Here is a 24161-nt window from a genome sequence, read left to right on the forward strand (position 1 = left end):
ATCCAATAACTCCCACAATACAACAAATGGAAATTAGTAACACATCTTCTTACTATAAGAGAAGGCAACCTTCGGAAATGAACCAATTATATCTTTGGCATCTAAGGCTAGGTTATATTAACTTAAGTAGGATTCATTGGTAGCTGATGAACTTTTGGGTTCATTAGTAGAGGAAATCTTTCCAACCTGCGAGTCTTACTTGGAAGGAAAAATAATCAAGAAGCTTTTAAGTCTAAGGGGTATGGAGCCAAAGATATGTTGGAATTGTTTCATTCTGATTCGTGTGATCCTATGACTATCCAGACAAGAGGTAGTATCGAATATTTCATATATTTTATAGACAACTATTCAAGATACAAATACATTTACTTAATGTGCCATAAGACTAAGTGCTTTGATTAGTTCAAAGAGTACAAGGCTGATGCGGAGAAATGTGAAAGTAAAAGTATCAAGTCACTATGGTAAGATCGTAGTGGCAAGTACCTCTTGGGAGAATTTAGGAATCACTTATCAAAAGTAGGGATTCAATCCCAACTAACTGCACCTGGTACACCCTTACAGAATGGTGTAGAAAAAGGAAGGTATATGACTCTTATAGAAATAAGTAGATTGATGATGAGTTATTTGGAAAATTACCAAATTTATTTTAAGGATATACTCTGGAAACGGAAGTGAATATAGTACCTTCCAAAGTCAGAACTCTCTACTCATATAGAATTGCTAAATAGGCATAAGCCTATTTTGAAGCATATTCGGATTCGGGTAGTCCAACACATATGCTGAAGAGAGACAATGATAAGTTGGACAGGAATTTACTTGTTTGTAAGTTATCCTAGAGAAATGAAAGTAGATTTATAGTCTTAAAAATCAGAAGGTCATTGTTAGCATCAATGATCGATTTTTAGAAAAGGACTATGTAATAAACCACAAACCCATAAGTAAATTTGTTCTTAAAGAAATTATAAAGGACATGTCTAATCTAGTACCAACTGTACAAGATGAAATATCACAAGAAACTGCAACACGTATCACAATTGATACACAATTATAGACAGTACATCATCGTAGTGGGAGGGTTGTCAAGCAAACCTAATAGATTCATGTTTTGGGAGAGTTTTTGGACTTGATCCCAAATGAACATGAGTCTGATCCCGGACATATGATGAAGCACTCCAAGATAAAGATACAGCATCTTGGCAAAGAGCAATGAATACAGAATTAGAATATATGTATTCTAATAAAATCTGGAAGCTTGTAGAACCACCAAATGGTGTAAAAGCCATTGGGTAAAAATAGGTCTACAATAGGAAAAGATGGATAGACAGGAAGGTGGAAACTTTCAAAGCAAGGCTTGATGAAAAAGGAAACTTTTTCACTGGTAGTCATGCTTAAGTCTATCTGGATTCTTTTATCTATTTGGCAAGTGGATGTCAAGACAGCATTCCTTAATGGAAGTCTTGAAGAAAGCATCCATGTAAAGTAACCAGAAGAGTTCATTGCAAAGGGTAAAGAGCATCTTGTGTGCAAGCTCAATCAGTCTATGGACTGAGGTAATGCTTCAAGGTCTTGGAACATCCGGTTTATCAAAATAATCCAGACCTATGGATTTATTTAGTAACCGGATAAGTCTTGTGTATACAAAAAGTGTGATGGAAACGTTGTGGTATTTCTTGTACTATACGTAAATAACATTTTTGGTAGTTGGAAACAATATCAAAATGCTGTCAGAAGTAAGGGTATGGTTGTCCAAACAATTCGAAGGACTTGGGAGAATGAATATATTCTTGGGATCAAAGTAATAAGGGATCGCAAGAAAAGAATATTTTAATTATCCCAAGCTTCATATATCGAAAAAAAATTCTTGCTCGTTTTAAGCATGCAAAACTCCAAGAAAGGTTTCTTACCTTTTTAGCATGGAGTAACTTTATCTAAAGAAATGTCTCCGTAGACATCAAAGGAGATAAAGGACATGAAGGCAGTTCCTTATGCTTCGGCTGTGGGAAGCCTAATGTATGCAATGCTGTGTACGAGACTGGATATCTATTTTACCGTGGGCATAGTTAGTAGACATCAAAGCAACTCTAGACAAGGACATTGATCTGCGGTAAAGCATATATTGAAGTACCTTAGAGGCACTAGAGATTATATGCTATCTTATAAGGCAGATAATTTGTTCTATGTGGGTTGCATGGATTTTAACATCCAATCGAAAAGGGACATTAGTAAGTCAACCTCGGGGTTTTGTGTTTACTTTAGGAGGTAAAGTCATAACTATGGAAGAGTGATAAGCATAGGTGTTTTTCTGGACTCCACCATAGAAGCTTAGTATATGGCAAGCCTCTGAGGTAGCCATAAAAGCTGAATAACTCAATAACCTCAAGATAGACTTAGATATGATTTCTGGTTTGTCCAAAGATTATTACAATTTATTGTAATAATATTGGTGCAGTAGCAAACTCGAAGAAACCATAAGTCTATAAGGCAAGTAAACACAATAGAGCGCAAGTACCACCCAATACGAGAAATCATATAAACGAGGAGAAGTTGTTGCCGCCTAGATTGCATCAGGTGATGACCTATAGAACCTTTCACTAAGGTCCTTAAGGCAAGAGCTTTTAATGGGCATGTTGAAGGGTTGGGAATCAGATGTATGGTAGCAGATATGACAGCTTAATCTTTTAGTATAAGTGGGAGATTGTTAGGATATATACTAAAAGTCTAGCTTTTGGTATAAACATTTATCTAGAAATAAGAATCACATTGGTCAAATGTCTACATTTACGATAAATGTAGTTGCTCAATTAATTTATATTGTAGATAACATGGTGTGTGGTGTCACACACAGAAGATTATGTTATCGGTTCCTTATAAATTATAAACAGTAGCTCACGACCAAGATGGAAAGGAACAAACCATTGGAAGGTCGTAGTGTAATTAGGTATTAGTTTATCTTAACTATATAATTACACTAGTACACTTAGAGTGTATTGAGTAGGATCATTTGAGGTCGTTCCTTTTATACTGACTTTATGAAGGAACAAAGACCTCAGTTATTATGGAAGTGTGTGCTCTTAATCCTAATATAATAACAAGCACATATATTTGGTATTTATTTCTTTAATTTATCAATGGGTGAGATTTAGTTCGATAAATCAATAAGTCCGATAAGTTGGGAAATGATATCACTTATAGTGTGTGTTGTTGATTATAGAAGGAAACTGTGTCCTAGTGATCTAGGTTGAGAATGTCCCCAAGAGGAGCTCATAAGGATTATGATGTTAAACCCTGCAGGTGGACTTAGTTCGACATGACGATGAAATTGAGTGGTACTACTCTTGGAGCTAGATATTAATTAAGTGAGTTGTCAGTAACTTACTTAATTAGTGGACATTTGACATCTTAAACACAGGGAGACTAACACACTCATAATAAGAAGGAGCTCAAAATGTAATTTGGAATTGGTGCGGTAGTTCAATAATAGTTCTCTAGTGGAATGAATTATTATTAATAAAATTAAGTTGTGTGTTCGGAGCGAACACGGGATGCTTAATTTTATCGGGAGACCAAAATCAATTCCTCCTCTCGGTCCCTATCGTAGCCTCTTAATTATAGAGTTCTATACCCACCTTCTTACCCATTCCATAGGGGCCGGCCAAGCTAGCTTGGAGACCAAGCTAGGGCCGGCCAAAGTTTGATTCATGGGTGCTTCAAGGTTGTCGGCCCTAGCTTGGGTTCAAGCTTGGTGTGGCCGGCCCAAATTAAAATAAAAGGATTTTTATTTTTAAAATTTTTCTTATGTGGATAACATGATTTAAAAGAGAGTTTAAAATTTTAAATCTTTCCTTTTATAAGATTCTACAAAAGATTAAGAGAAGAGCTAAATCTCTTTCCTTATTTGTAGATTAAAAGGTTGATTTTAATTTTGGTAAAAACTTTCCTTTTAACCATGTTCATGATTTAAAAGAAAGTTTAAAATTAATAATTCTCTTCTATTAGTGTCTACAAAAGATTAAGAAAAGATTTGATATCTTTCCTTATTTGTAGATTGAAAGGAGATTTTAATTTTTAGAGATAACTTTCCGGAAATTATCCACATGTTTAAAGAAAGATTTAATTTATAAAATTTCCTTTTATTAACCAATCATGAAGGGATAAAATTATTGGAGAAATTTTTTATAAAATTTATGGAAGCAAATAAGGAAGTTTTAATTTGTGTTTAAAATTTTTATTTGCTTGGAGATTTGGTGTGGCCGACCATTATAATAATGAGAAGAAAAATTATTTTTAATTAAATAAATTTTTCCTTTTCATGACAAAAGAATTAAGGAAGTTTTTATTAAAATTTCCTTATTTGCCAAGACCAAGGATTATAAAAGAGGAGGTGGAGGAGCCTTCTTGGGTGAACAACCTCTATTCTTTTCCTCCCTCTCTTCTTTGGTTTTGGTGGCCGACTCTATTTCTCTTCTCTCCTCTTGTTGGCCGAAACCTATCTTCTTGGTGGAGCTCTTGTTTGTGGCCGGATCAAGGAAGGAGAAGAAGAAGAGAAAGCAAGCCTCGTCTCTAGCATTCTTTGGAGCATTGGTGGTGGCCGAAATTCTTCATCCTTGAAGAAATTTATTGTGGCCGAAATCTAGAAGAAAGAAGGAAGGTGGAAAGGTGGTTCTCATCTCGGAAGATCGTTGCCCACACAACGTCCGAGGTTAGAAGAGGAATACGGTAGAAGATCAAAATGTCTTTGTCTTCAAAAGAAAGGTATAACTAGTAATGTTTTTCCGCATCATGCTAGTTTTATTTCTTTGTAAAAATACCAAATACAAGAGGCATGCGATTCTAGTATTTCGAATTTATTTTCGATGTTGTGTTCTTTTGTTTTTCTTTTTTCCTTGTGATTTGATTGCTCTTTTCGGTTGACCTAAAGTTATTTAAGGAAATTAAATATTAGCTTTCCATAAAAGGCTTTGTCTAGTCGGTGGTGGTTGCTCTCATATCCAAGAAGGCCATGTGCCTCGCCACGTCAGTACTGGAAGCCAATTTTGGAAATTAATATTTAATAGAATTAATAACCTAGGTGATTTGGATCGAAAGTGTTAAGTTCCGCAAGAGATCCAAGTCTAAACCTAAAATAACAAATAAATTAAACTTAGGATCAAACGTGTTAAGTTCCGCAGGTGATCCGAGTTTAATTTAAAAGAACACATGGTAGCTAGGAAAAGGTTCAGACATTTGTACAAAATTTTTGTACAGTGGAACCATTAGGTTTTCCGAGTAGCAACCAACACTTTGGTGGGTAAATGCTTGGTTCGGCCATCTCGCGTGATTCATTCGGCGGTTAGTCCTCCTGAAGCAAACCTTGCTCTGATACCACTTGTTAGGACCCTTGGTGGCCGATTAGAGGAGGTGAATAAACCCTGCACAAATAAAAAAAAATACCTTTCTTAGACAACTAACTTAATTAAAGAACACTTGCATAAGAAATGATAAAGAAATCAAAAAGACAGAGACACAAAAGTTTTTACTTGGTTACAACTGGGGAGATTGTTAATTCAAGGAAGTAGAGGGCACTAATATCTCCTTCAAGCGAAGAAGCCTCTTTACAGCAATGATCACACAAAAGGATGAAGCTAAACCAAAACTAGAAGCGTACAAGTGTTGTTTCTCAAGATGCTTGTTGTATTTAGCTTCTTGGACCAAGGTTGTATTTAAAGCCTTGGTCGAGGCACCTGGAAGGGTTCCAGGCAGATAAAACATTATCCTCTTCGCAACGGATCGTGGTCAAACATGATCCAGATAAAACTCCATTCTAGGCTTCCAGAAGGGTTCTGGATGCTCGGAAGGGTTCCGAGCGCTCAGACAAGGAAAGTCAACCACATTGACTTTTTCTAGTCCGAGCCTTCCTCTCCAGCTCCGCCCACTTGGGTGATTTCGTCATCCAGAATAGGGCTCACCCGAACCCAACTTCTGGCCTTCTCCTTGAGCAAACTTCCACTTCGGCTTCTCGCCCCTCGAAAACGCCGCGTCCCTCCTTCTCATCTGCCTGCGTACTCTTCCGCAGCACCTCGTCCCTCAGACGCACCGAGCCCGTCTGCTCTCTCCCGTGCCTTCCTTCTCGCTAGCTACGTCTTTTGCTTGACATTCTGTGCTCCTAAGTTCTTGCACACTTAGACACAGGATTAAACACAACAGGACCTAACTTAACTTGTTTGATCACATCAAAACAACCTTGGGGTACCAACACTAATGGCCTTTCTAGGCTTCCTAGAAGCCTTGGTCACACTTGACTCACTTAGGTCAACTCTAGGGATAGCTTCCTTTGTGACCTTCTTGGTGACTTTCTTTAACTTCTTAGAAGTCTTAGTCACATTAGTCTTTTCAAGGTTAATTCTAGGTATGGCCTCCCTTGTAACCTTGGTTTGACCCTTAGATCAAGAGTTAGTTCCATAGCTATATGGACCCCTATGATAAGAAGGGACATCCTTCTTAGATTTGAATTTGTATCTCAAACTTTTATGGCCATTGGATAGCTCTCGCATTCCTAAACCTAGGTTTTTGTTCTTGGACCCTTGTTCTTCATGTGTGATTTTTCTAAGGGTCCTCTCTAATTTATCAAGTCTTGACCTCAAGACTTGATCTTCCATCCATAACTCCTCAACCTTAGATTTTCATTAAAACCTTGACTTTTCTTTCTCTTAGGCATGTACCTAAAATCCTTAGAGTTATTGCCTAAGTTGTTATCCACATTCCTAACCTTAGGTTAAGTTGTCTTAGCATGATATGCTACATATTTCTCCTTAATCATATCATGCTTTCTATTCTCATAATAAATAGCATTGAAATGATATAAATTATTTCTAGCATGCTTTTTACCATGACTTAAAGGAATTGACTCAATAAATGATACCTTGGACTTTCTCTTGAGAGCTCCCCCTTAACTTGTGCTTCCTCTTTTAAGCTTGGTTAGTTTTTTCCCTTTTGGACATTAGCTCTTATAACGTCCTCTTTGATTGCAAGAGAAACACATAATGTGATCCTTGCCTTTTCGTTCCAAGGGACCAACTTCCTTAGGTTTCTCCTTGCCCTTTGGTGCCACTTGCCCCTTCTTCTTGCTCAATTTAGGGCATTTGCTATTGTAATGCCCACTTTCCCTACACTCAAAGCAAAAAATGTGACTTTTATTTTTACAAATTGAAATAGTTATACCTTCTTTTCTTGTAGGGGTGACACATGATTCTCCATTTGATTTTTCTTAATTTTTGGAAGTGACACCATCTTCTTCTTCATTTGACCCGGATGTGGAAGTTTCTTCTTGATCCGGTGTCAATGAATGGCGCTCCCCCTCAATCCTAGAGATGGAGGCCTCTTCATTTTCATCCTCTTGCACATGAAACAAAGAGTATGCTCCCTCTTTATCTTTCTCGTTGCACTCCATTGAGGATGAGGATTCTTGATCTTCTTCTTCCGATGTTGAGCATCTCTTAACTTTGGACTCCTCTTCTTCTTGATCCAATGGGTTGCCCTCTTTGAATTTGTCTTTATTTAGTGTAGTGGAGGGTTCTTCATGAATCTTTGCCAATTTGCTCCAAAGTTCCTTGGCATCCTTGTATTCTTCAATTTTGCACATAATAGTGCTAGGCAATAAGCTAACCAATAATTTGGTTACTTTATCATTTGACTCGCACCTTTGGATTTACTCTTGACTCCATTTGCTTCTCTTGATGGTTTTGTCTTTGCTATTTGTTGGAGCTTCAAATCTTTCCATTAGAGCAAACCATTGCTCTATCTCCATCATAAAGTAGTTCTCGATCCTTGATTTATAAGAATCAAAACTCGTTGATGTGAATAGTGGAGGTACCCTTGTGTTGAATCTGAATCCATCTCGAAAAGTCATCTTGAAGTTGAGCTATTTTGATGAAGTCTTGACTTTGTTGACTTTAGGGCTTCAACTTCTTCTTCTTCCTTTAGCTCATTGCCCTTTCCGGTGATGAGTCCAGTGAAGAGTGGCCTCGCTCTGATACCACTTGTTGGGACACTTCAAAGCTAGAGGGGAGGTGAATAGCTCGTCGCGCTTGTTCGTTTGCTTCGGTGTTGTTGATTTGCAGCAGAATAGACTTGAAGCAAACTCTCCAATTCTAACATATAGATTTACATGGTATCCATTTCAAGAAGAGATGACTAATCCAAGGATCCACACATGACACACTCTCCACTATGAAAACAACTCCTTCTTGGAAACAATCCGGAGGTAGAGAAACCTCATACAAACTCACACACGCATACAACTTGAAACAAGAAGTAAATACACAAGAATACAAATGAAAAACCTTCTTGCTCGCTTCCTTGTTGCTTGTAGATGCCTCTTGAACCTTGGAAGTGCAGCAACACTCGTCCCCAAGAGCTTCCAAGAATCCGGCGGTGAGTGTCGGAGAGATCATTAGTGCACGGAGAAGAATTGCCAAGAACAGTGCACGAGAAACCTTTTATCCCGCGCACAACTGTTAGTCTTTCAAGCTTAATCAACTACCTCAGTAGATTAAGCCTTGCTGAATTGATTAGCCAGATTGATTCAGCAATATTCTGTTTGATCACGAGAAATAGCTTAAGCGATCAGCCTGATTGCTTAAGCTTTGAACAAAACCATTTTGTTTGAAGCAAAAGTCACCGTAAGCGATTACCCTAATCGCTTATGGTGTCTTAATCGATTACACCAATCGATTAAAGAATCTTTCTTGTAATTCCAAGCTTAAGTGATTACCTTAGTTACTTAAACTAAGGTAATCGACTATATCTTAGTCGATTACCAAATCCTAACTTTCAACCCGAAGTCTAGGGTTCACTTTCCCAACATCCGGTCAACCATAACCTTTTAGGACTCCTCCTTCCCAGGCATCTGGTCAACCTTGACCTATTAGGACTTCTTCGCCAAATATCTGATCAATCCTTTAATCCACTTGGATTTTTCTCCTTGTGCCAAGTGTCCGGTCAACTTTGACCCACTTGGACTTCTCAACACCAGGTGTCCGGTCAACCTTGACCCATATGGATCTTAACATGTCTAGCTTCACTCACCAGGACTTTCGTCTGTCCGGCTTCACTCACCAGGACTTTCGTCCTTCCAGCTTCACTCATTAGGACTTTCACCTGGCTTCACTCACCAAGATTTTTCTTCTGCCTAATTTCACTTACTAGGGTTTTCACCTGACTTCACTCACCAGGGTTTCCTTTTGCTTACCTTCACTCACTAAGGCTTTCCTTCTACCTAGCTTCACTCACTAAGGCTTTCACCTGGCTTCACTCACCAGAATTTCCTTCTGCCTAGCTTCACTCACCAGGATTTCCTTCTGCCTAGCTTCACTCTCTAGGGCTTTTGTTGGAACCTCAAGATTGTTTTTGGTGTGATCAACCAAGTTAGTCCTATTTTGATTTGATCCCTGTGTCTAAGTGTGCAGGAGCTTAGGAGCATAGGAAGTCGAGCGGAAGACGTGGCTAGCGAGAAGGACGACACGGGACAGAGCCGACGGGCTCGGTGCGTCCGAGGGACGAGATGTTGCAGAAGAGTACACCAGTGGACGAGAAGGACATGCACGACGTCCGAAGGATGAGAAGCCGGGGAGGAAGGCTGCTCGAGGAGAAGGCCGAAATTGGATTCAGGTGAGCCTTATTTCGGTTGGCCGAAATCACCCAAGCGGAAGAGAGAGAGGAAGAGGAAAGAAACTGAAGCCTTCTACTGGAAGGTGCCTTCCTTATGCATGGAAGGCACCTTCAACTCATCATGGAAGTCACCTTCCATGGCTATGGAAGGTGCCTTCGATCAGGCAATTTGGTCATTTGCAGAAAGGATAAAGTGTTATCCTTTGACTTTGCTGGAAGCGCCTTCCAGCTCTATGGAAGACGCCTTTAGCCCGCGTATAAGTTTCCAGGGGCTATAAAAAGACTCTGAACCTAGGAAAAATGTAACAACTTTTGTATTCACTTTCCTAGTCTTTTCTGAGCTTTCATTGTGTGTAAAAGGCTTTTCTACCTTCAGGAAAGGAGATTTTTAGTGAGCTTTCATCTGCCTTGGATTAACAACCATCTAGATTGTAACCAAGTAATTCTTGACCTTTTACTTATTTTCTTTAAGTTGTTATTTTTATTTTAATTACTTTCCTAATCTAAGTCGAAAGACAAGAAAGGAGTTTTTGTTTTAGTATTTCAGACCACTGAACCCTCTCCAGCAGGCCTACCCGGTCCAATTGCTTTCACCTGGCTTCACTCATTAGGATTCTCCTTCTTCTTTCAACCTTCCCATTGGACTTCCCAGTCAAGTATCTGGTCAACCTTGACCTACTTGACTCTCCTTCACATCAAATTGATCAAACCTTGACCAAAAGGGAATTGCACCAACAATCTCCCCAAATGGACGATTATATCTGCAATCTCAATACATTGTCAAACATCAAAACTCAAATATCAAAACTCAAGCTTGAGCGAACTCAAGCTTAGTCAAACTAGTCAATCTTGACCTAAGGAAATTGCACCAACACCTTTCTGTGGGAAGGCGCCTTCAATAGGGTTGAAGGCACCTTCAACCACCCATGGAAGATGCCTTCAACCCTTTGAAGGCGCCTTAGATTAGGCAAAATTAACCATTAGCGAAGATAAGGACTTATCTTCGCTTGCCTCGCTGGAGGCATCTTCCAACCTCGGATAAGTTTTTCCAGGGCTTATAAAAAAAAAACTTGAATCTAGGAAACATACAATAACTCGAGTATTCATTTCCTAGTAACTTTCTGAGCGTTCAACGAGTGTAAAAGGCTTCTCCACCTTCACCGAAGGAGATCTTTTAGTACTTTCTTTAACCTTGGATTAACAACTACCTAGGTTGTAACCAAGAACTTTCTGTGCCTCTTTATTTTATTAGTTGTTAAACTGCTTTAAGTTAATTGCGCTACTAATCTTGTTTGAAAGATCGAGAAATGTCCATTTGTAATTTACAGGCAATTCACCCCCTCCCCTCTTGTCGGTCGCACAGGTTCTAACAAGTGGTATCAGAGCCAAGTTTTCTTCAGAAGGACTAAGTGTCATGCGAAGCAAAAGAAATGGTCGGATCTAGCATCTTTCCACTGAAATTTAAGGGAGACTTTGCAACGTGGAAGAAGCACATGGAGGTATTTTTCAAAACCAACTTCTAAATTTTATTAATTATAATATACAGTTTTGTAGCACCTACGGATCAGCATGGAGCCGAGAAACAAGAGTACACATGGATGAAGAAGGAGCAAGCCGACTTTGTGACCAATGGAAAAGTAGAGTTCCATCTGCTTAGTGTTCTTCTGCCCAGGAGGTTAGCCATATTGGAAGCTACGATTCTACCAAAGATCTCTGGGAGAAATTCCTAGAGCTTCACGAAGGTATTTCAAAAGCCAAACTGGTAAAGCGGGGCATCCTTCAAAGCCAATTGACTAACCTCTGGATGAACAAGGGAGAAAAGGTAGCCCAACTCCATGCAAGGATCAAAGACCTAATCACCCAGCTCAACAACCTCGAAGAAAAGGTAACAAACTGTGACTCCTTAAGGTACGCACTTAATGCTTTTCTAAGAACTCAAGAGTGGTCAGCCTTAGTAGAGCCTTTGTAGATGCTTACTAAATCTCTAAGGACCTAGAGGTATGTACTCTTGAAAATCTATTTTCAACTTTTGAAATTCATAAGTCTCGTTGTGTAGATAATCAAGAATTAGAAAAATCTAACAACATTGCTCTAAAAACCAAGAAGGGTGAATCAGACGTCGACACTTCCCTGGACGATGATGAAACAACTTATATGGTAAGAAAATTTAAGATATTTTTTAGAACTAATAAATTTAATCAAGTGCAGGCAAAGAAAAGAAAAATAAGGAAGATAAGATTTTATAGCTACAATGAAGAGGGGTATATCAAGCAGGACTGCCCAAAGATGAAGAAGAAGGACAACAAGAAGGGGCCAAGTATAACAAAGCACAAAATCCTGAAGGCGATATGGGACGAGTCATCATCAAAATTTGATCTAGAGGAGTATGTTGGACTTGTACTAATGGAAAGTCACCAAAAGGAGGAGAGCATAGATGAAGGGGGAAGCTCCTCAAAAGAAAGTTGCAGCGAGGAAAAAGAAACATACTTCAGAGCGGATCTGGTAAGTGAGACATGTTTACTATCCCCCTGACCAGTTATACTCAGGTATTAAATTATGACTAGATCATTATGTAAACTAAAATCGAAAAATAATAACTTAAAAAGAGAAGTTCTTGAATTAAAAACAATCTTAGCAAAAACTTGCCCTTTAAAAATGTATGATAAATTAAAGGAAGAAACTAAAGAATTGAAGAACCAAATTGAAAAATCTAGAAATTCTTCATGTCTTAATCAAAATGTCTGGAAAAATTATAGAAGTCTAAATTGATATCTTAAATATCATAAAAGACAAATTAGAAAAATATCACAAAAATATGTTCCAAAGAAATTTCTTATTAACCCTATAGGATAAAAATTTATTTTGGGTCCCAAAATCTTTCTTAGAATAAATAAATGATTATGCATGTTTAGAATAATTTGCAAAATCAAGTTGGTATGCTTCCTTAATAATTATTTCTGAAATTTTCTTTCTCTGTTACTAGAATAAAAAATCTCTCAAAATTTATTTTTTTTTTAAAATCATAATTTTTCATATAAGTATTTTGAAAAACCTGATTTTTTTTTTTGAAAATTACAGTTATGTTTTGAATACATAGAAAAATCAACCTGATTTTTAGATTAATAAAACTATTTTTAAAATATTTATTTTTGAAAAGAATAATAAATGGTCAAAATATTTTTTTTTTTGTATAATCCTTCTATTAGAAATTCTTATCCAAATTTCTTCGACTAATAGAATCATTGAATTTCTGTTCGAAAATATATTTTTTATAAATTTTGATAAATAATGAATCTTCTATAGATTATTTGTCGAAAACTTCATTTCTAAATCTGAAAAATCTTGAAACTTTATTTTTTAAAAAATTTTAATTTTTCTTTAACTATACATTTTTTTATCATGACTTGCAAAATATTTGAGGATTTATTTTTTAACTTGCAAAACCTATTTTTTGCGCCAAAATGATTTTTTTGTGCTAAAAAACATTTTTTCATGAAAATTTTCGATTTAACCTTAAGAAAAAATTTTAAACCTTAAACTCAGCTTTTTGCAAATGTGATTATTAAATCGGTTTCCTTACCCCTAGAAAAGTTTTTCAGACCTTTCTAACAATTTACTTTATGTTTTCAAATTTTTTTCTAAAATTATTTTTGATGGGATCAAAGGGAGAGAAATAAGTAAAAGTTAAGGGGGATTAAGGGAGAGTTAGGATTTTTATCCTTGTATTTTTTTTTTACAATTAACTTGTTTAAATTTATTGCTTAATTTTATTACACTATTTTATTCTAATTGCAACTTCTTTACATAAGTTATGTTATTACATGTTAACCCTAACTTGAACTTGAGTTGATGCACATCAAAAGGGGGAGATTGTTAGAATCCAGGGTAGTTTTGATGTGGTCAACTAAGTTCAGTTAGGTCTTATTGTGTTTGATCCTTGTGTTTAAGTGTGCAGGAGCTTAGGAACACAAGAAGTTGAGCAAAAGATGCAGCTAACGAGAAAGATGGCATGGGAGAGAGCTGACAGGCTCGGTGTGTCTGAGGGATGAGGTGCTCCGAAAGAGTATACCGATGGACGAGAAGGACATGCGCGATATTCAAGAGACGAGAAGCCTGGGAGGAAGTCTGCTCAAGGAGAAGGTCGGAAGATGGGTCTGAGTGAGCCCAATTCCAGATGGATAAAATCATCAAGGCGATCGGAGCAGCGAAAGAGCCAATGGGGAGTTGCGGAGCTCCTAGAGTCGCCCTCAATCTGGTTGGAGGCCCCTCCAGGCCTTTCTGTGGGAAGGCACCTTCAACAGGGTTGAAGGCGCCTTCAACTACCCATGGAAGGTGCCTTCAACCCTTTGAAGGCGCCTTAGACTGATCAAAATTAACCGTTAGTGAAGATAAGAACTTATCTTCGCTTGCCTCGCTAGAGGCGCCTTCCACCTTATTGGAGGCGTCTTCCAGCCTCAGATAAGATTTTCCAAGGGCTATAAAAAGACCCCTGGACGTAGGACACATACAACAACTCAAGTATTCATTTCCTAATAACTTTCTGAGTCTTCAACAAGTGTAAGAGGTTTCTCCGCCTTCACCGAAGGAGATCTTTTAGTGCTTTCTTTTACCTTGGATTAACAATCATGTAGGTTGTAACCAAGTAACTTTTTGTGCATCTTTATTTTATTAGTTGTTAAACTGCTTTAAGTTAATTATGCTACTAATCTTGTTTGAAAGATTGAGAAAAGTCCATTTATAATTTACAGGCAATTCACCTCTCCCTTCTTACCAGCCGTACGGGTCCTAACAGTTATCATGATTAAGTTTAACGGAAAGAGAAGGAACCATATGAAAAGGAAAAGATATATTTTGTGATAGTGCAAGGATCTCAGTAGAACTGAAGGAAGACATATTGCTCTATTTTTTTTCTCTGCTTTTTTTTTTCTTCTCTATTTTTTTTTCTCATTTTTTTTTTGAGAATAACAGAATGGAAAAGAAAAGGAAAAAAAAACGGGGAAGGAAAAAAAATGAAGAGAAAAATAAAATGAACAAATACTAACTTTGTCTTGCTACGATTGACATTGTCGAAATTGCTACCATCGACAGAAAAGAATTGTTGATGAAAGGAGAAGAAAAGCTGTTGTTGCCGAAGTTGCCGTTGTCGATGATGATATCAAACCTAGATGTAGAAACTCTTGTAGCTGCTGTAACAAAAATTTGGAAGAGAAAAATTGGGAGGAAGAGAAGATGGCTCTGATATCATATTAAAACTAATAGATGAAGAAAAGAAATAGAATAGAGAATAATTCTTTGGTTTGTATTTAATAAAGTTAATAAGTTTATTTATACAAGTTGTCCAAACAATAATGGAAAGATTAAATATAATATACAATTTATAAACATAGTAATAAATATAATAGATTTGGAAGTATTATTTTACTATTTGATTTGATCTTGACTGTGATGTTGATCTTGATTGTGATGTCAAATATAATAAATCTCAATTGATTGAAATCAATCGAGATTATTTTCCATTATTATCATTAGGCTGCTCGCTGGGGTTGTCGATGTGAGAAGAGGGAGAGGGGGTTGTTGGCATGCGTGAGAGGCTGTGGTGGCGGCGAAACCTCTCAAGGCCTCTTGCAAGCTCAGGAAAGAGGCCCTCCGGATGAAGCAACGAGAGGGGAGAGGAAGGAGGTGTGGCTGGCGACGAAGGCGGTGCCGACTTCAGCTTGGAGATGGAGAAAGCGGCTCCGCATGCTAAGCAACGGTGACGACACGAGTCCGGTGATGTTTCCGTGAGGCGGTGATGGCCCGAGAGGGAAGAGGAGGAGGCTGTTGGAGTGGACGTCGGAGGCGACGTGGGAGGTGACTGGTGTACGACGGACGGCGTGGCTGACCCAGTTGGTGGCGGCAGAAGAAACTACCCAAAGAAGCCCCCCTCTTTAACGTGATGAATAGTGCCTCATAGATACCAAAACCCTCCACATGTGAAAAAGATCAAAATGCTCATGCCTCCTCTTATTCCTTCTTATCCCACGCAATACATCCGTATGATGCATCTAAGTATTTAAGCATAAAAATACTTAAATGTGCAAGAATTTTTTTTTATCACAAATGTTGAATTTTCCAAATAGATTGCGTATCGTCACCCTACCTATAGCTCTATCATAGAAGAAAATTGAGATATCTAGAAAATTTGCTAGTACTAAATTTCTATCAAATAAGACTTAAGAGTATTCGGTTCCCATATATATGCATTTCAGCGTAAAAATCAAAAGCTAGTAGTACATGCAATGGAGAGGAGAATAACCCTTGATTTGATTGTCTTCATCCATGCCTCACTAACTTGTCAAATGATTTCCAATTCTTTTATCTAGTATTACCATTTGGCCTTCACTTTGGACAAAATCTTCCCTCAATTGCTTGAGAATTTTCAATATATGCTATCGAAAATTATCATCTTATTGGCTTTGATGCCATGTGAGCCCAAAAATGGAGTGGGCCAAATCTGACCAAAAAAAACTGTGGTAGTTAAGCGGGACTCCTCTTAACATCTAAGCATGCCTAAGACTCTCGCTATGTACAAGAAAATTTCTACATCACATCCCTTCTTTACCCTTAACAATGTCATCTTTTAACAAGACCAAGAACATACAACATATTTGCACTTCCAAGGAATCAAAAGAGAAATATCACTAACAAATAATTCCTACAATACTGATAAATAGTAAAATCCATTACTAATTGAATACTACACCTCTTTCTCTAGTTTCATCAGTGTAGCTGCTACCTTAATGGGTTTCTTCTAGCTTTGACCAACTATGATTAACATAATGCCAACCGGTAATTAGGCAACAAGCATCATAAGAGACACTAAATAAGTAAAAACCATGACGAACGAAGAAGAAAAGATCCAGCCTCGAAGAGAGGGGGGCCAGGGAAGTGTAAATTGTGACTCAGTAGCAAGTTTGTATCCACTCTATGGCTACCTAAAGCTCTAAAAGAAAGTAACAAACTTAAATACCATCTCTTTATGTTTTATGCATCTTACTTGGGTATGGCCTGCTACATCCCAACTGTAGTAGTTCCACCTTGTAGGTACATCACTAAGTTAGTGGCATGTCTGGTTCATGAAACTTAAACTATCACAGTACATCTCAAATCTCTGGCTAACCTTTCCCTGAATGAGCATTTGGTGCAAGTGTTTGACTCACAAAAGGCAGATCATGACTGCAATTAGTTAAAGCTTTGCAAGTTGTGCTAGCTTCCACTGGCAATGATTAAATATGTAGAGCTTCGCAGATGGTCAGTAGATGCTTCCTGTATTTTAATAGCAGCTGAGAGAGGTTACTGTTCTCTAGTTTGTTTGGTCACAGCTTTGGAAGGGTCAGCAGAAGCCCGCTTTCTTCTACAAAAGGAAGAACTGCTTTCATTTATATGCACAATGCAAGTCGTTTTCATTGCCCTATAAACAGTCATACAGTTGATCCAAAATAGACTAGCAACAACTTGAGGTCCATGTGTTTTTTGTTTTTATTTCTCTACTGTTGAATTTGAGATTGAAGACCTAATGCTACTACAGTGAGCTGATCATGGTTGGTCTTTATCAGAGTGGAGATGATGTTAAGGTTGATAAACTTCCACCATTTCGAGCTCATCCCAATCTAATGTGCTTCAATAAAACCAGTCATCGACATCTTATCTAATGAGCAAAAGCTGGATGAATCTCTCCAACCCAAATAGTACATCGAAAGATCTATTGTCCAAGTTGTAAAGCATAAAGCAAACCTAGATCAATGCTCTTGTCAATGAAAGTAATTCATCATCCAACCTTTCTTTTCAATACACACTGTAGTTTCACTTTGATAGTCAACAATCGGTTATAAAATGTAGGAAATATTGTTGTTCTTTTTTGAAATGTGGCTAATAGCAGTCTCATTTACAGAATAGGCTCCACTGGTGATAGTGTGACCTTGAGGACAAACTCCAATCATTCTGACCAACTACTAACTGCTACTAATGGATGTGGTACGTGCCATGTATAATTGTTTCATCTCTTTCATTGTTGGAGCAGTTAAATTTTAGTTGGGATAGTAGGGCTACTATCAGACTCCAAAACCCCCCAAGTATAAGAAATCCTTCATTGTGTCAGTGATCTCCAGATTCCCCCTCAGTGCTATCAATTGGTAACTTAGCTCAATGGTTACTTGGTTAGTAGAGAAAGCTCACAACCCCACACCCAACGCTCTCTTTGTTCCCTTTTGATCCAAGCCGACAACAACCAACTCATTATCACAAGACCTGCCCATCTCGTGATGTATGTAATTGTTCTTTGCTTCCTACTTTATTCCTTACCCCGCAATATTTGCACCTTTTATAACCCCCCTTCAACATTACACCCCCATTGATTAGAGCCTTTGGATGCTTATATTGAAAGACAAGAAAACGTGTGCATGAGCATCGAGCAACTGACAACCACCAAAGGCCTCCCTACCATGTGAGCACTACTGTACATATTTACAATTTGAGTTTTGACAATATTTCACTATACTAATGAGAGTTTACTCAATGATCAGCTGTCCAAAATGTGCTCTGTGAAAGAGTGGAAGCGACTGAATTAGAAAAAGGAAACTCGATAAATGTTGTTCGAATTGAAAAAAGTCTCAGGATTTAATAGGGTCCAGTACGATGCGACGGCCTAACTGTAACTCGACTGCTAGATGACAACGAAGAGAGAGCACGGTGGGATCGATCACGGCCGTTCGCGGTGCATCTGACGTCGCCGGTAAGGTCGTGCGGCAGCTGGACGGGCAAGTAATGCGCGATGATTCCAAAGCGATGCCAATTAATAGCCACGCACGCCGAGAGGGAACTCAACTGCGACGCAGGAGCCTTCGCACGAACGTGCTTAGTCTAACATGTCGATTAATGGAACAGTGACTTTCAGGTCAGAGGGTCAGGGAAGGGAAGTGGAGCGGCTCAATGTGAAAGAAGAAAGCGCTAAACACTAGCGTAGCAGAGAGAGCGAGGGGAAAAACAAAAAAGTGAAGAAAAGATCAAGAAACAGTGCAACAGGGAGTTTTCCAGGTGGGTGATGCAGTAGAGAAGGAACAAAAGCTGCAGCAAAAAGCAGCGATTCTACTCTGCTCAGCTCTGTCCTGCTTCCCCATCCATCTCTCTCGCTCTCAGCCTAAAGATTATATAAAGAATATAAAAAGCTTAAAATAGTTGGATTAGAATGAGACAGAGCACATTTAGTAAGAAGAGCTGGGAACAGTAGTAACTTGCAGAAACAAATTGGAAGAGGAAGATGCCTCATTGAGATGGAGATGACCTACTCTGTTCTTGATTAGCTGATGCAGACAGCTGCAATTGTAGCTCGAACAACAACAGCAATAATAAAAATGCAACTGATTTAGCTAAAGCAAAAGAGAAGCGAGCGGGTTCAGAAACACACAAATATAATCGCCAATTTATCCAACTGAAAGAAAGAAATAAAAATTTTAGCTTCATCATTGTTTGAACGAAAACTTCTGTTTTTTTAGGTTGTTTTGGGTTCTTTGCCCTTCAATTTGTTACCTTGAAAAGTTGGAAGTGATGCTCATGGGTCGGCAACGCAATCCATATCCGAGACGGCTGACAGTTCCACCTCGTCGTCCGCCATCGCCGGCAAGTTGAGGTCGAAGAGGCTGATGCTGTTTGCAGGCTTGGTGGCGGAGCCGGCGACAGGTGACGTGCCCGGTCGAGAGCGTGGCGGCGGATAGAGAGTGACAGACACAGGCGTGCCGCGGGTGACCGCAATGGAGGAGGAAGAGCTGAAGTGGGCCCTTTTGTGGCCTCCGAGAGCTTGTCCGGAGCTGAAGACTCTGAAGCAGAACGGGCACTCGTGAAGCTTCGCCCCGGCATTGGCGTCGGCGGAGTCCACCTCGCCAAAGATCTGGCCGGGCTCGGCGGCGGAGACGCACCCATTGTTCTTCTTGTGACTCGCCCGGTGGCCACCGAGGGCTTGGTACGAGCGGAAGACTCTCTTGCACGCGCCGCACTGGTACCGGGTCCTTCCCTTCCGCGGCGTCGGAGTTGCCGGCGATCGAGTAACTTGCCCACGCTCCACCTCCTCTTCTTCCTCGTCCTCATTGGATCCATCGGAAAGGTGGGCCTCCCCGGCGACGCCCCAAGAAGAATCGCGGGAGAGCATCATTAAGCAGAGGGCGACGTCTTCCGCGGGGGTCACGTCCGACACCGAACTCGCCGGCTCCGCCTCCGCCGGGGAGGCGCGAGACCGCTTTCCCTGGCTGCCGTCTGCTCGGGTAGACTCCGTGTCGCTTTCCCGGTCCTGGACGACGACGCTCGAACCGGCCGGCTCGAGCGCAGGTAAGGTCGAAGAGAACTCGGGGTCCACGAGCCGGAAGCTCTTCCTGGGATTCGTCCTCAAGCCGTAGGAGGCGGAGGCGGCCGTCTCCTTGCCCTCCTCCGCCTCTGCTTCTAGCGCCTGACTCGACGAGGCGGAGGCAGAGCAATCTCCCTGAACCAGGGGAGCAGCGGCGGCGAGGGCGGAGACCGCGTGGGAGCGCATGTGACCGCCGAGGGCGCGGCCGTTGTTGAACCGGCGGAAGCAGCGGTTGCAGCTGTAGCGCTCCATGGAACTCAATCCGACTGTTTCCTTGGCATAAGCCACTCGATCGCCCACAAACACACCAAATTTAATAACTTCCAGGACAATTCTTCTATTTTGTTTTTCTTCCAGTAAATCAGACGAAATCCACTAAAAAGAAATATATCGAAGCGTAAGCTATTAAAAGATGTTAATCAGAGCTTAGCTATCTGGATCTAAAGCTTATCATCATGAGTTTGTAACAAACTCTCCGACAATAGTGCTGGGTAGCTGCTATATGTTAATGACAAGTGCATGGCATTTGCTCCAGCGAGATGCAATTATTTTGCCGCATTATTAGGCTCACGACTGCGGAGCCGATAGGTCGACGATACCACTGCAATTTCATTTGAATAATCTCCAATTTCTTTCTTTTTAATTTTTAATTTTTCTCTCTTTTCTATTAATGACAACCACGGACCGGGCTGTTAATGGGCCAGGCCAAGAAGCCTGATTCTGGGACGACGTTGCTGGGGCTCAGACAAAATTTGGGAGGTTCTAGTGTTAAGCTTATTTATTTACTTATCCAACTTCTTAATATATTATGGATATTAGATTTGGAAAGAACATTTTTCATATATATTATTTTTGATACACATTCTTCTCAATCATGCCCGAGTTTTTTAATTTTCCTAAATACCTTTGCCACAAACAGTTCGTTGTGCTCAGCAGCTACTCATACAGCTGCAATGTTCTTGCTTCTATGCTGTGAGCTGTGAGATCTATTTACAAATTCGTACAAAGAATCAAATTGATGTTGAAGTATTTGTAATTAACCCATGTTGCTTGTTCTCAATTTAGCAGTGTAATTTGTTGTGTTTATTTAGTATGTTGTCTATATTTATTGAAAGGTGTACAAAATGGTCTTCTCATAATTTATTTAAGTATACGAGTTATGCCATATGATCCCTTTAAATATAGGCGCATATGTAACTGATTTTATTTTATTTTAATAATTTCTAAAATCTAAAGTGCATATGCAATAATATCAATCACTGCAAATGACTATTGTCATAAAAGATATTTCGTAACGAACTTAGGACAGATATTTCCAACTGATTAATTGTCATGCTGGTTAGTATAGGAGGATTCCACTACGAAATGGAATATTTTTATTGAAATAATTGAAGAATATTTGTGTTTTTTTTTATTGGAATAGTCAAAGGGCATTCCTTTCCATTTGTTTTTAAAAGGATATTCCAACTCATCCATCCCACCTTCTGGAATTGTCTTTCGTTTTTGACAACGGATGATATAACTTTTACAAAACTACATAGCTATGATTGTGCAGTTATATTTCCATAGCTATTACAATTATACAATTATAACATTTCATAATTATGACAATATAATATTTATTAATATTGATCATAAATAAATTATTTATATTATAGTAATTATAATTCGTAATTATTATAACATTGTGGTAAAAGGTGAATACGTTTGTCCCCGGCGCCCCTGCCAACCCATCCCAAGATCAACACGGAGAAGGTAAATCACGGACGGCTATTAGCTTTTGGAATAGTGACTAACACATAAGGGACGTAATTATTATAACATGATATTAGCTTATGTTGGCCAATGTTGAGCAAACATGAAGTCTTCATATTATAAGAGTTATTAACTATAATTATTATAATAGAGCGTTATTAATATTAATCCGAATCGGAGTGCTCTTATAATATAATATTAACTAATGTTAATCGAAGATAAATCGTTCATATTATATAGCAACTATGAATTATAATTACTATAATACAATTTATTTGTTCCCATGGTAGTGTCTAGTTGGTTATAGAGTGACAGACTTACTATAATGAGGTAGAGATCAAATCTCGACAAACGCATGCCCTTGGAAAAAACTCTTCCCACCCCTACTCACTTAGTGGCCAGCCATAAGTTGATTATGTGATTTACCTTTTTTCACATAACTTGGGGATGAGTTGTAAAGGATGTTTGGGGTGAGCGTAATCACCTTTTACTATAATACAATACAATTTATTAGTGTTGATCAAAATTGAAGTGTTGATCAGAATCACAGTGCTACTATAATATAATATTGATCAATGTTGATTACAAATAAAATACTTATATAATAAAGTAGATCCGCTACCTTAACGATCCCCCTAATACTGATCTCACGGATATGGAGGGAGGTAAATACAGGTACACAGGTGTTAGGCGCATGGTGGAGTGATCATAGGTCATCAGTTTCTAGAAATTGATCTCTGACCATTACACCAGAGATGTCATGTGCCTAGTAGATTATATATATTTATTTGTTTATAGCTTTTATAGAGAATTCTAGAAAAGAGAGGTGTTAGTGTAACATATATTGAATTAATTAAAAATATGTATGAGGATGTAACGACTAGAGTAAAGACTTCAGTCGGAGTAACTGAAGAATTTTAAATAAAGATAGGGTTACGTCAAGGATCATCTCTAAGTCCCTATCTTTTTATACTAATTATGGATGACCTCACTACACATATTCAAGATATAGTACCGTGGTGCATGTTATTTGCAGATGATATTATTCTGGTAGATGGAATATGTGAAAGAGTAAATACTAAACTAGAATCTTAACACGAAACATTGGAAGGAAAAAGTTTTAGGCTTAGTAGAATAAAAATAGAATATATGGAATTTAACTTTAGCAATATTAGGTATAATAAGATAATTGTTAAGATAGGAGACGACAAGTTACCTAGAGCCGAGAGGTTGAGATATTTAGGATCATTTTTGTAAAATGATGAAAGGATCGAGAGAGATATCTTACATACAATACAAGCAGGAAGGTTAAAATGTAGGAGAGCGTCGAGTGTTTTATGTGACTGTAAAATACCTCTAAAACTTAAAGAAAATTTTTACAAAACCACAGTTAAACCTGATATGTTATATGGAATTGAATGTTGGGCTATGACTCGAACACATGAGCAAAAGATGAGAGTTGCAGAGATGAGAATGTTAAAGTGGATGTGTGGACATATGAGAGAATTAGAGAGAAAGTCAGAGTTGCGTTTATTGAGGGAAAACTCTGAGAGACACATTTAAGATAGTACAGGCATGTACTTAGACAACCATAAATGCTTCAATTAGGTGATGTGAAACTATGATAAACACATATATCAAACGAAGAAGAGGAAGACAAAAAAAGACTTGGTTAGCAATGATAAAACAAGATAAACTTTATTTAAATATAGATGATGATATAGTTGGAGATAGAGCTCAATGACGTAAAAGGATCCATATAGCCGACCCCACCTAGTGGGATAAAGCTTGGTGGTGGTTGTTGTTGTTGTATTTATTTATAGTTTTTAGGGTAATTTAGTCTTTTTTTTCCTTTTCTATTTAGGATTTAGGGTTTCTTAACTTAGCTATATAAGGCTTTATACTTTGTATTTCTAACATTCTTTTTGGATTTAATAATATAGCTAGCTTTTTCCTCTTTTTAATTTCTACATGGTATCAGAGTGGTTCTTCTTCTCTGACCTAATTTTTCTACCGCCCTTGTTATTACTTCTTATTGTTGTTGTCATCTCCTACTACTACTGTTGATTTTGATGTCATCTTTTTTTTGCCGATTTCAACGTCGATGCCCTTTTATGTTGATTTTGGTACTAACGCTTTATGCTGCCGATTTAGATTTCGGTATCAACTCCCTGTGTTGTCGATTTTTGCACCGATATCTTTTTCTACTGATTTTGGCACCAACGCCCTTGCTATTGATTTATACGCCAATATCCTTTTTTTGCCTTAGATTCTTCGTGTAACCATGGGTCATCCTAACACAAGTTTTTATAAATCGTACAGATGTGAATTTGTACAATTTGGTTATTCTGAGCATTATTCGTTTTGTCACCATGCTTGGTCGTACAAA

At 38.5% G+C, this 24161-nt stretch overlaps 1 protein-coding gene across 1 annotated transcript; it reads right to left on the reverse strand.

The window, feature by feature from the left end:
• Positions 1 to 19007: 19007 nt before the first annotated feature.
• On the reverse strand, positions 19008 to 20505 carry LOC121983091 (zinc finger protein ZAT4-like). Its single transcript, XM_042536069.1, has one exon. The coding sequence runs from the start codon at positions 20267 to 20269 to the stop codon at positions 19232 to 19234; it is 1038 nt and encodes a 345-aa protein (XP_042392003.1). The 5' UTR covers positions 20270 to 20505; the 3' UTR covers positions 19008 to 19231.
• Positions 20506 to 24161: the final 3656 nt, after the last annotated feature.

The sequence above is a fragment of the Zingiber officinale genome, chromosome 5A (genome assembly GCF_018446385.1).
Source record: "Zingiber officinale cultivar Zhangliang chromosome 5A, Zo_v1.1, whole genome shotgun sequence".
NCBI classification, from domain to species: Eukaryota; Viridiplantae; Streptophyta; class Magnoliopsida; order Zingiberales; family Zingiberaceae; genus Zingiber; species Zingiber officinale.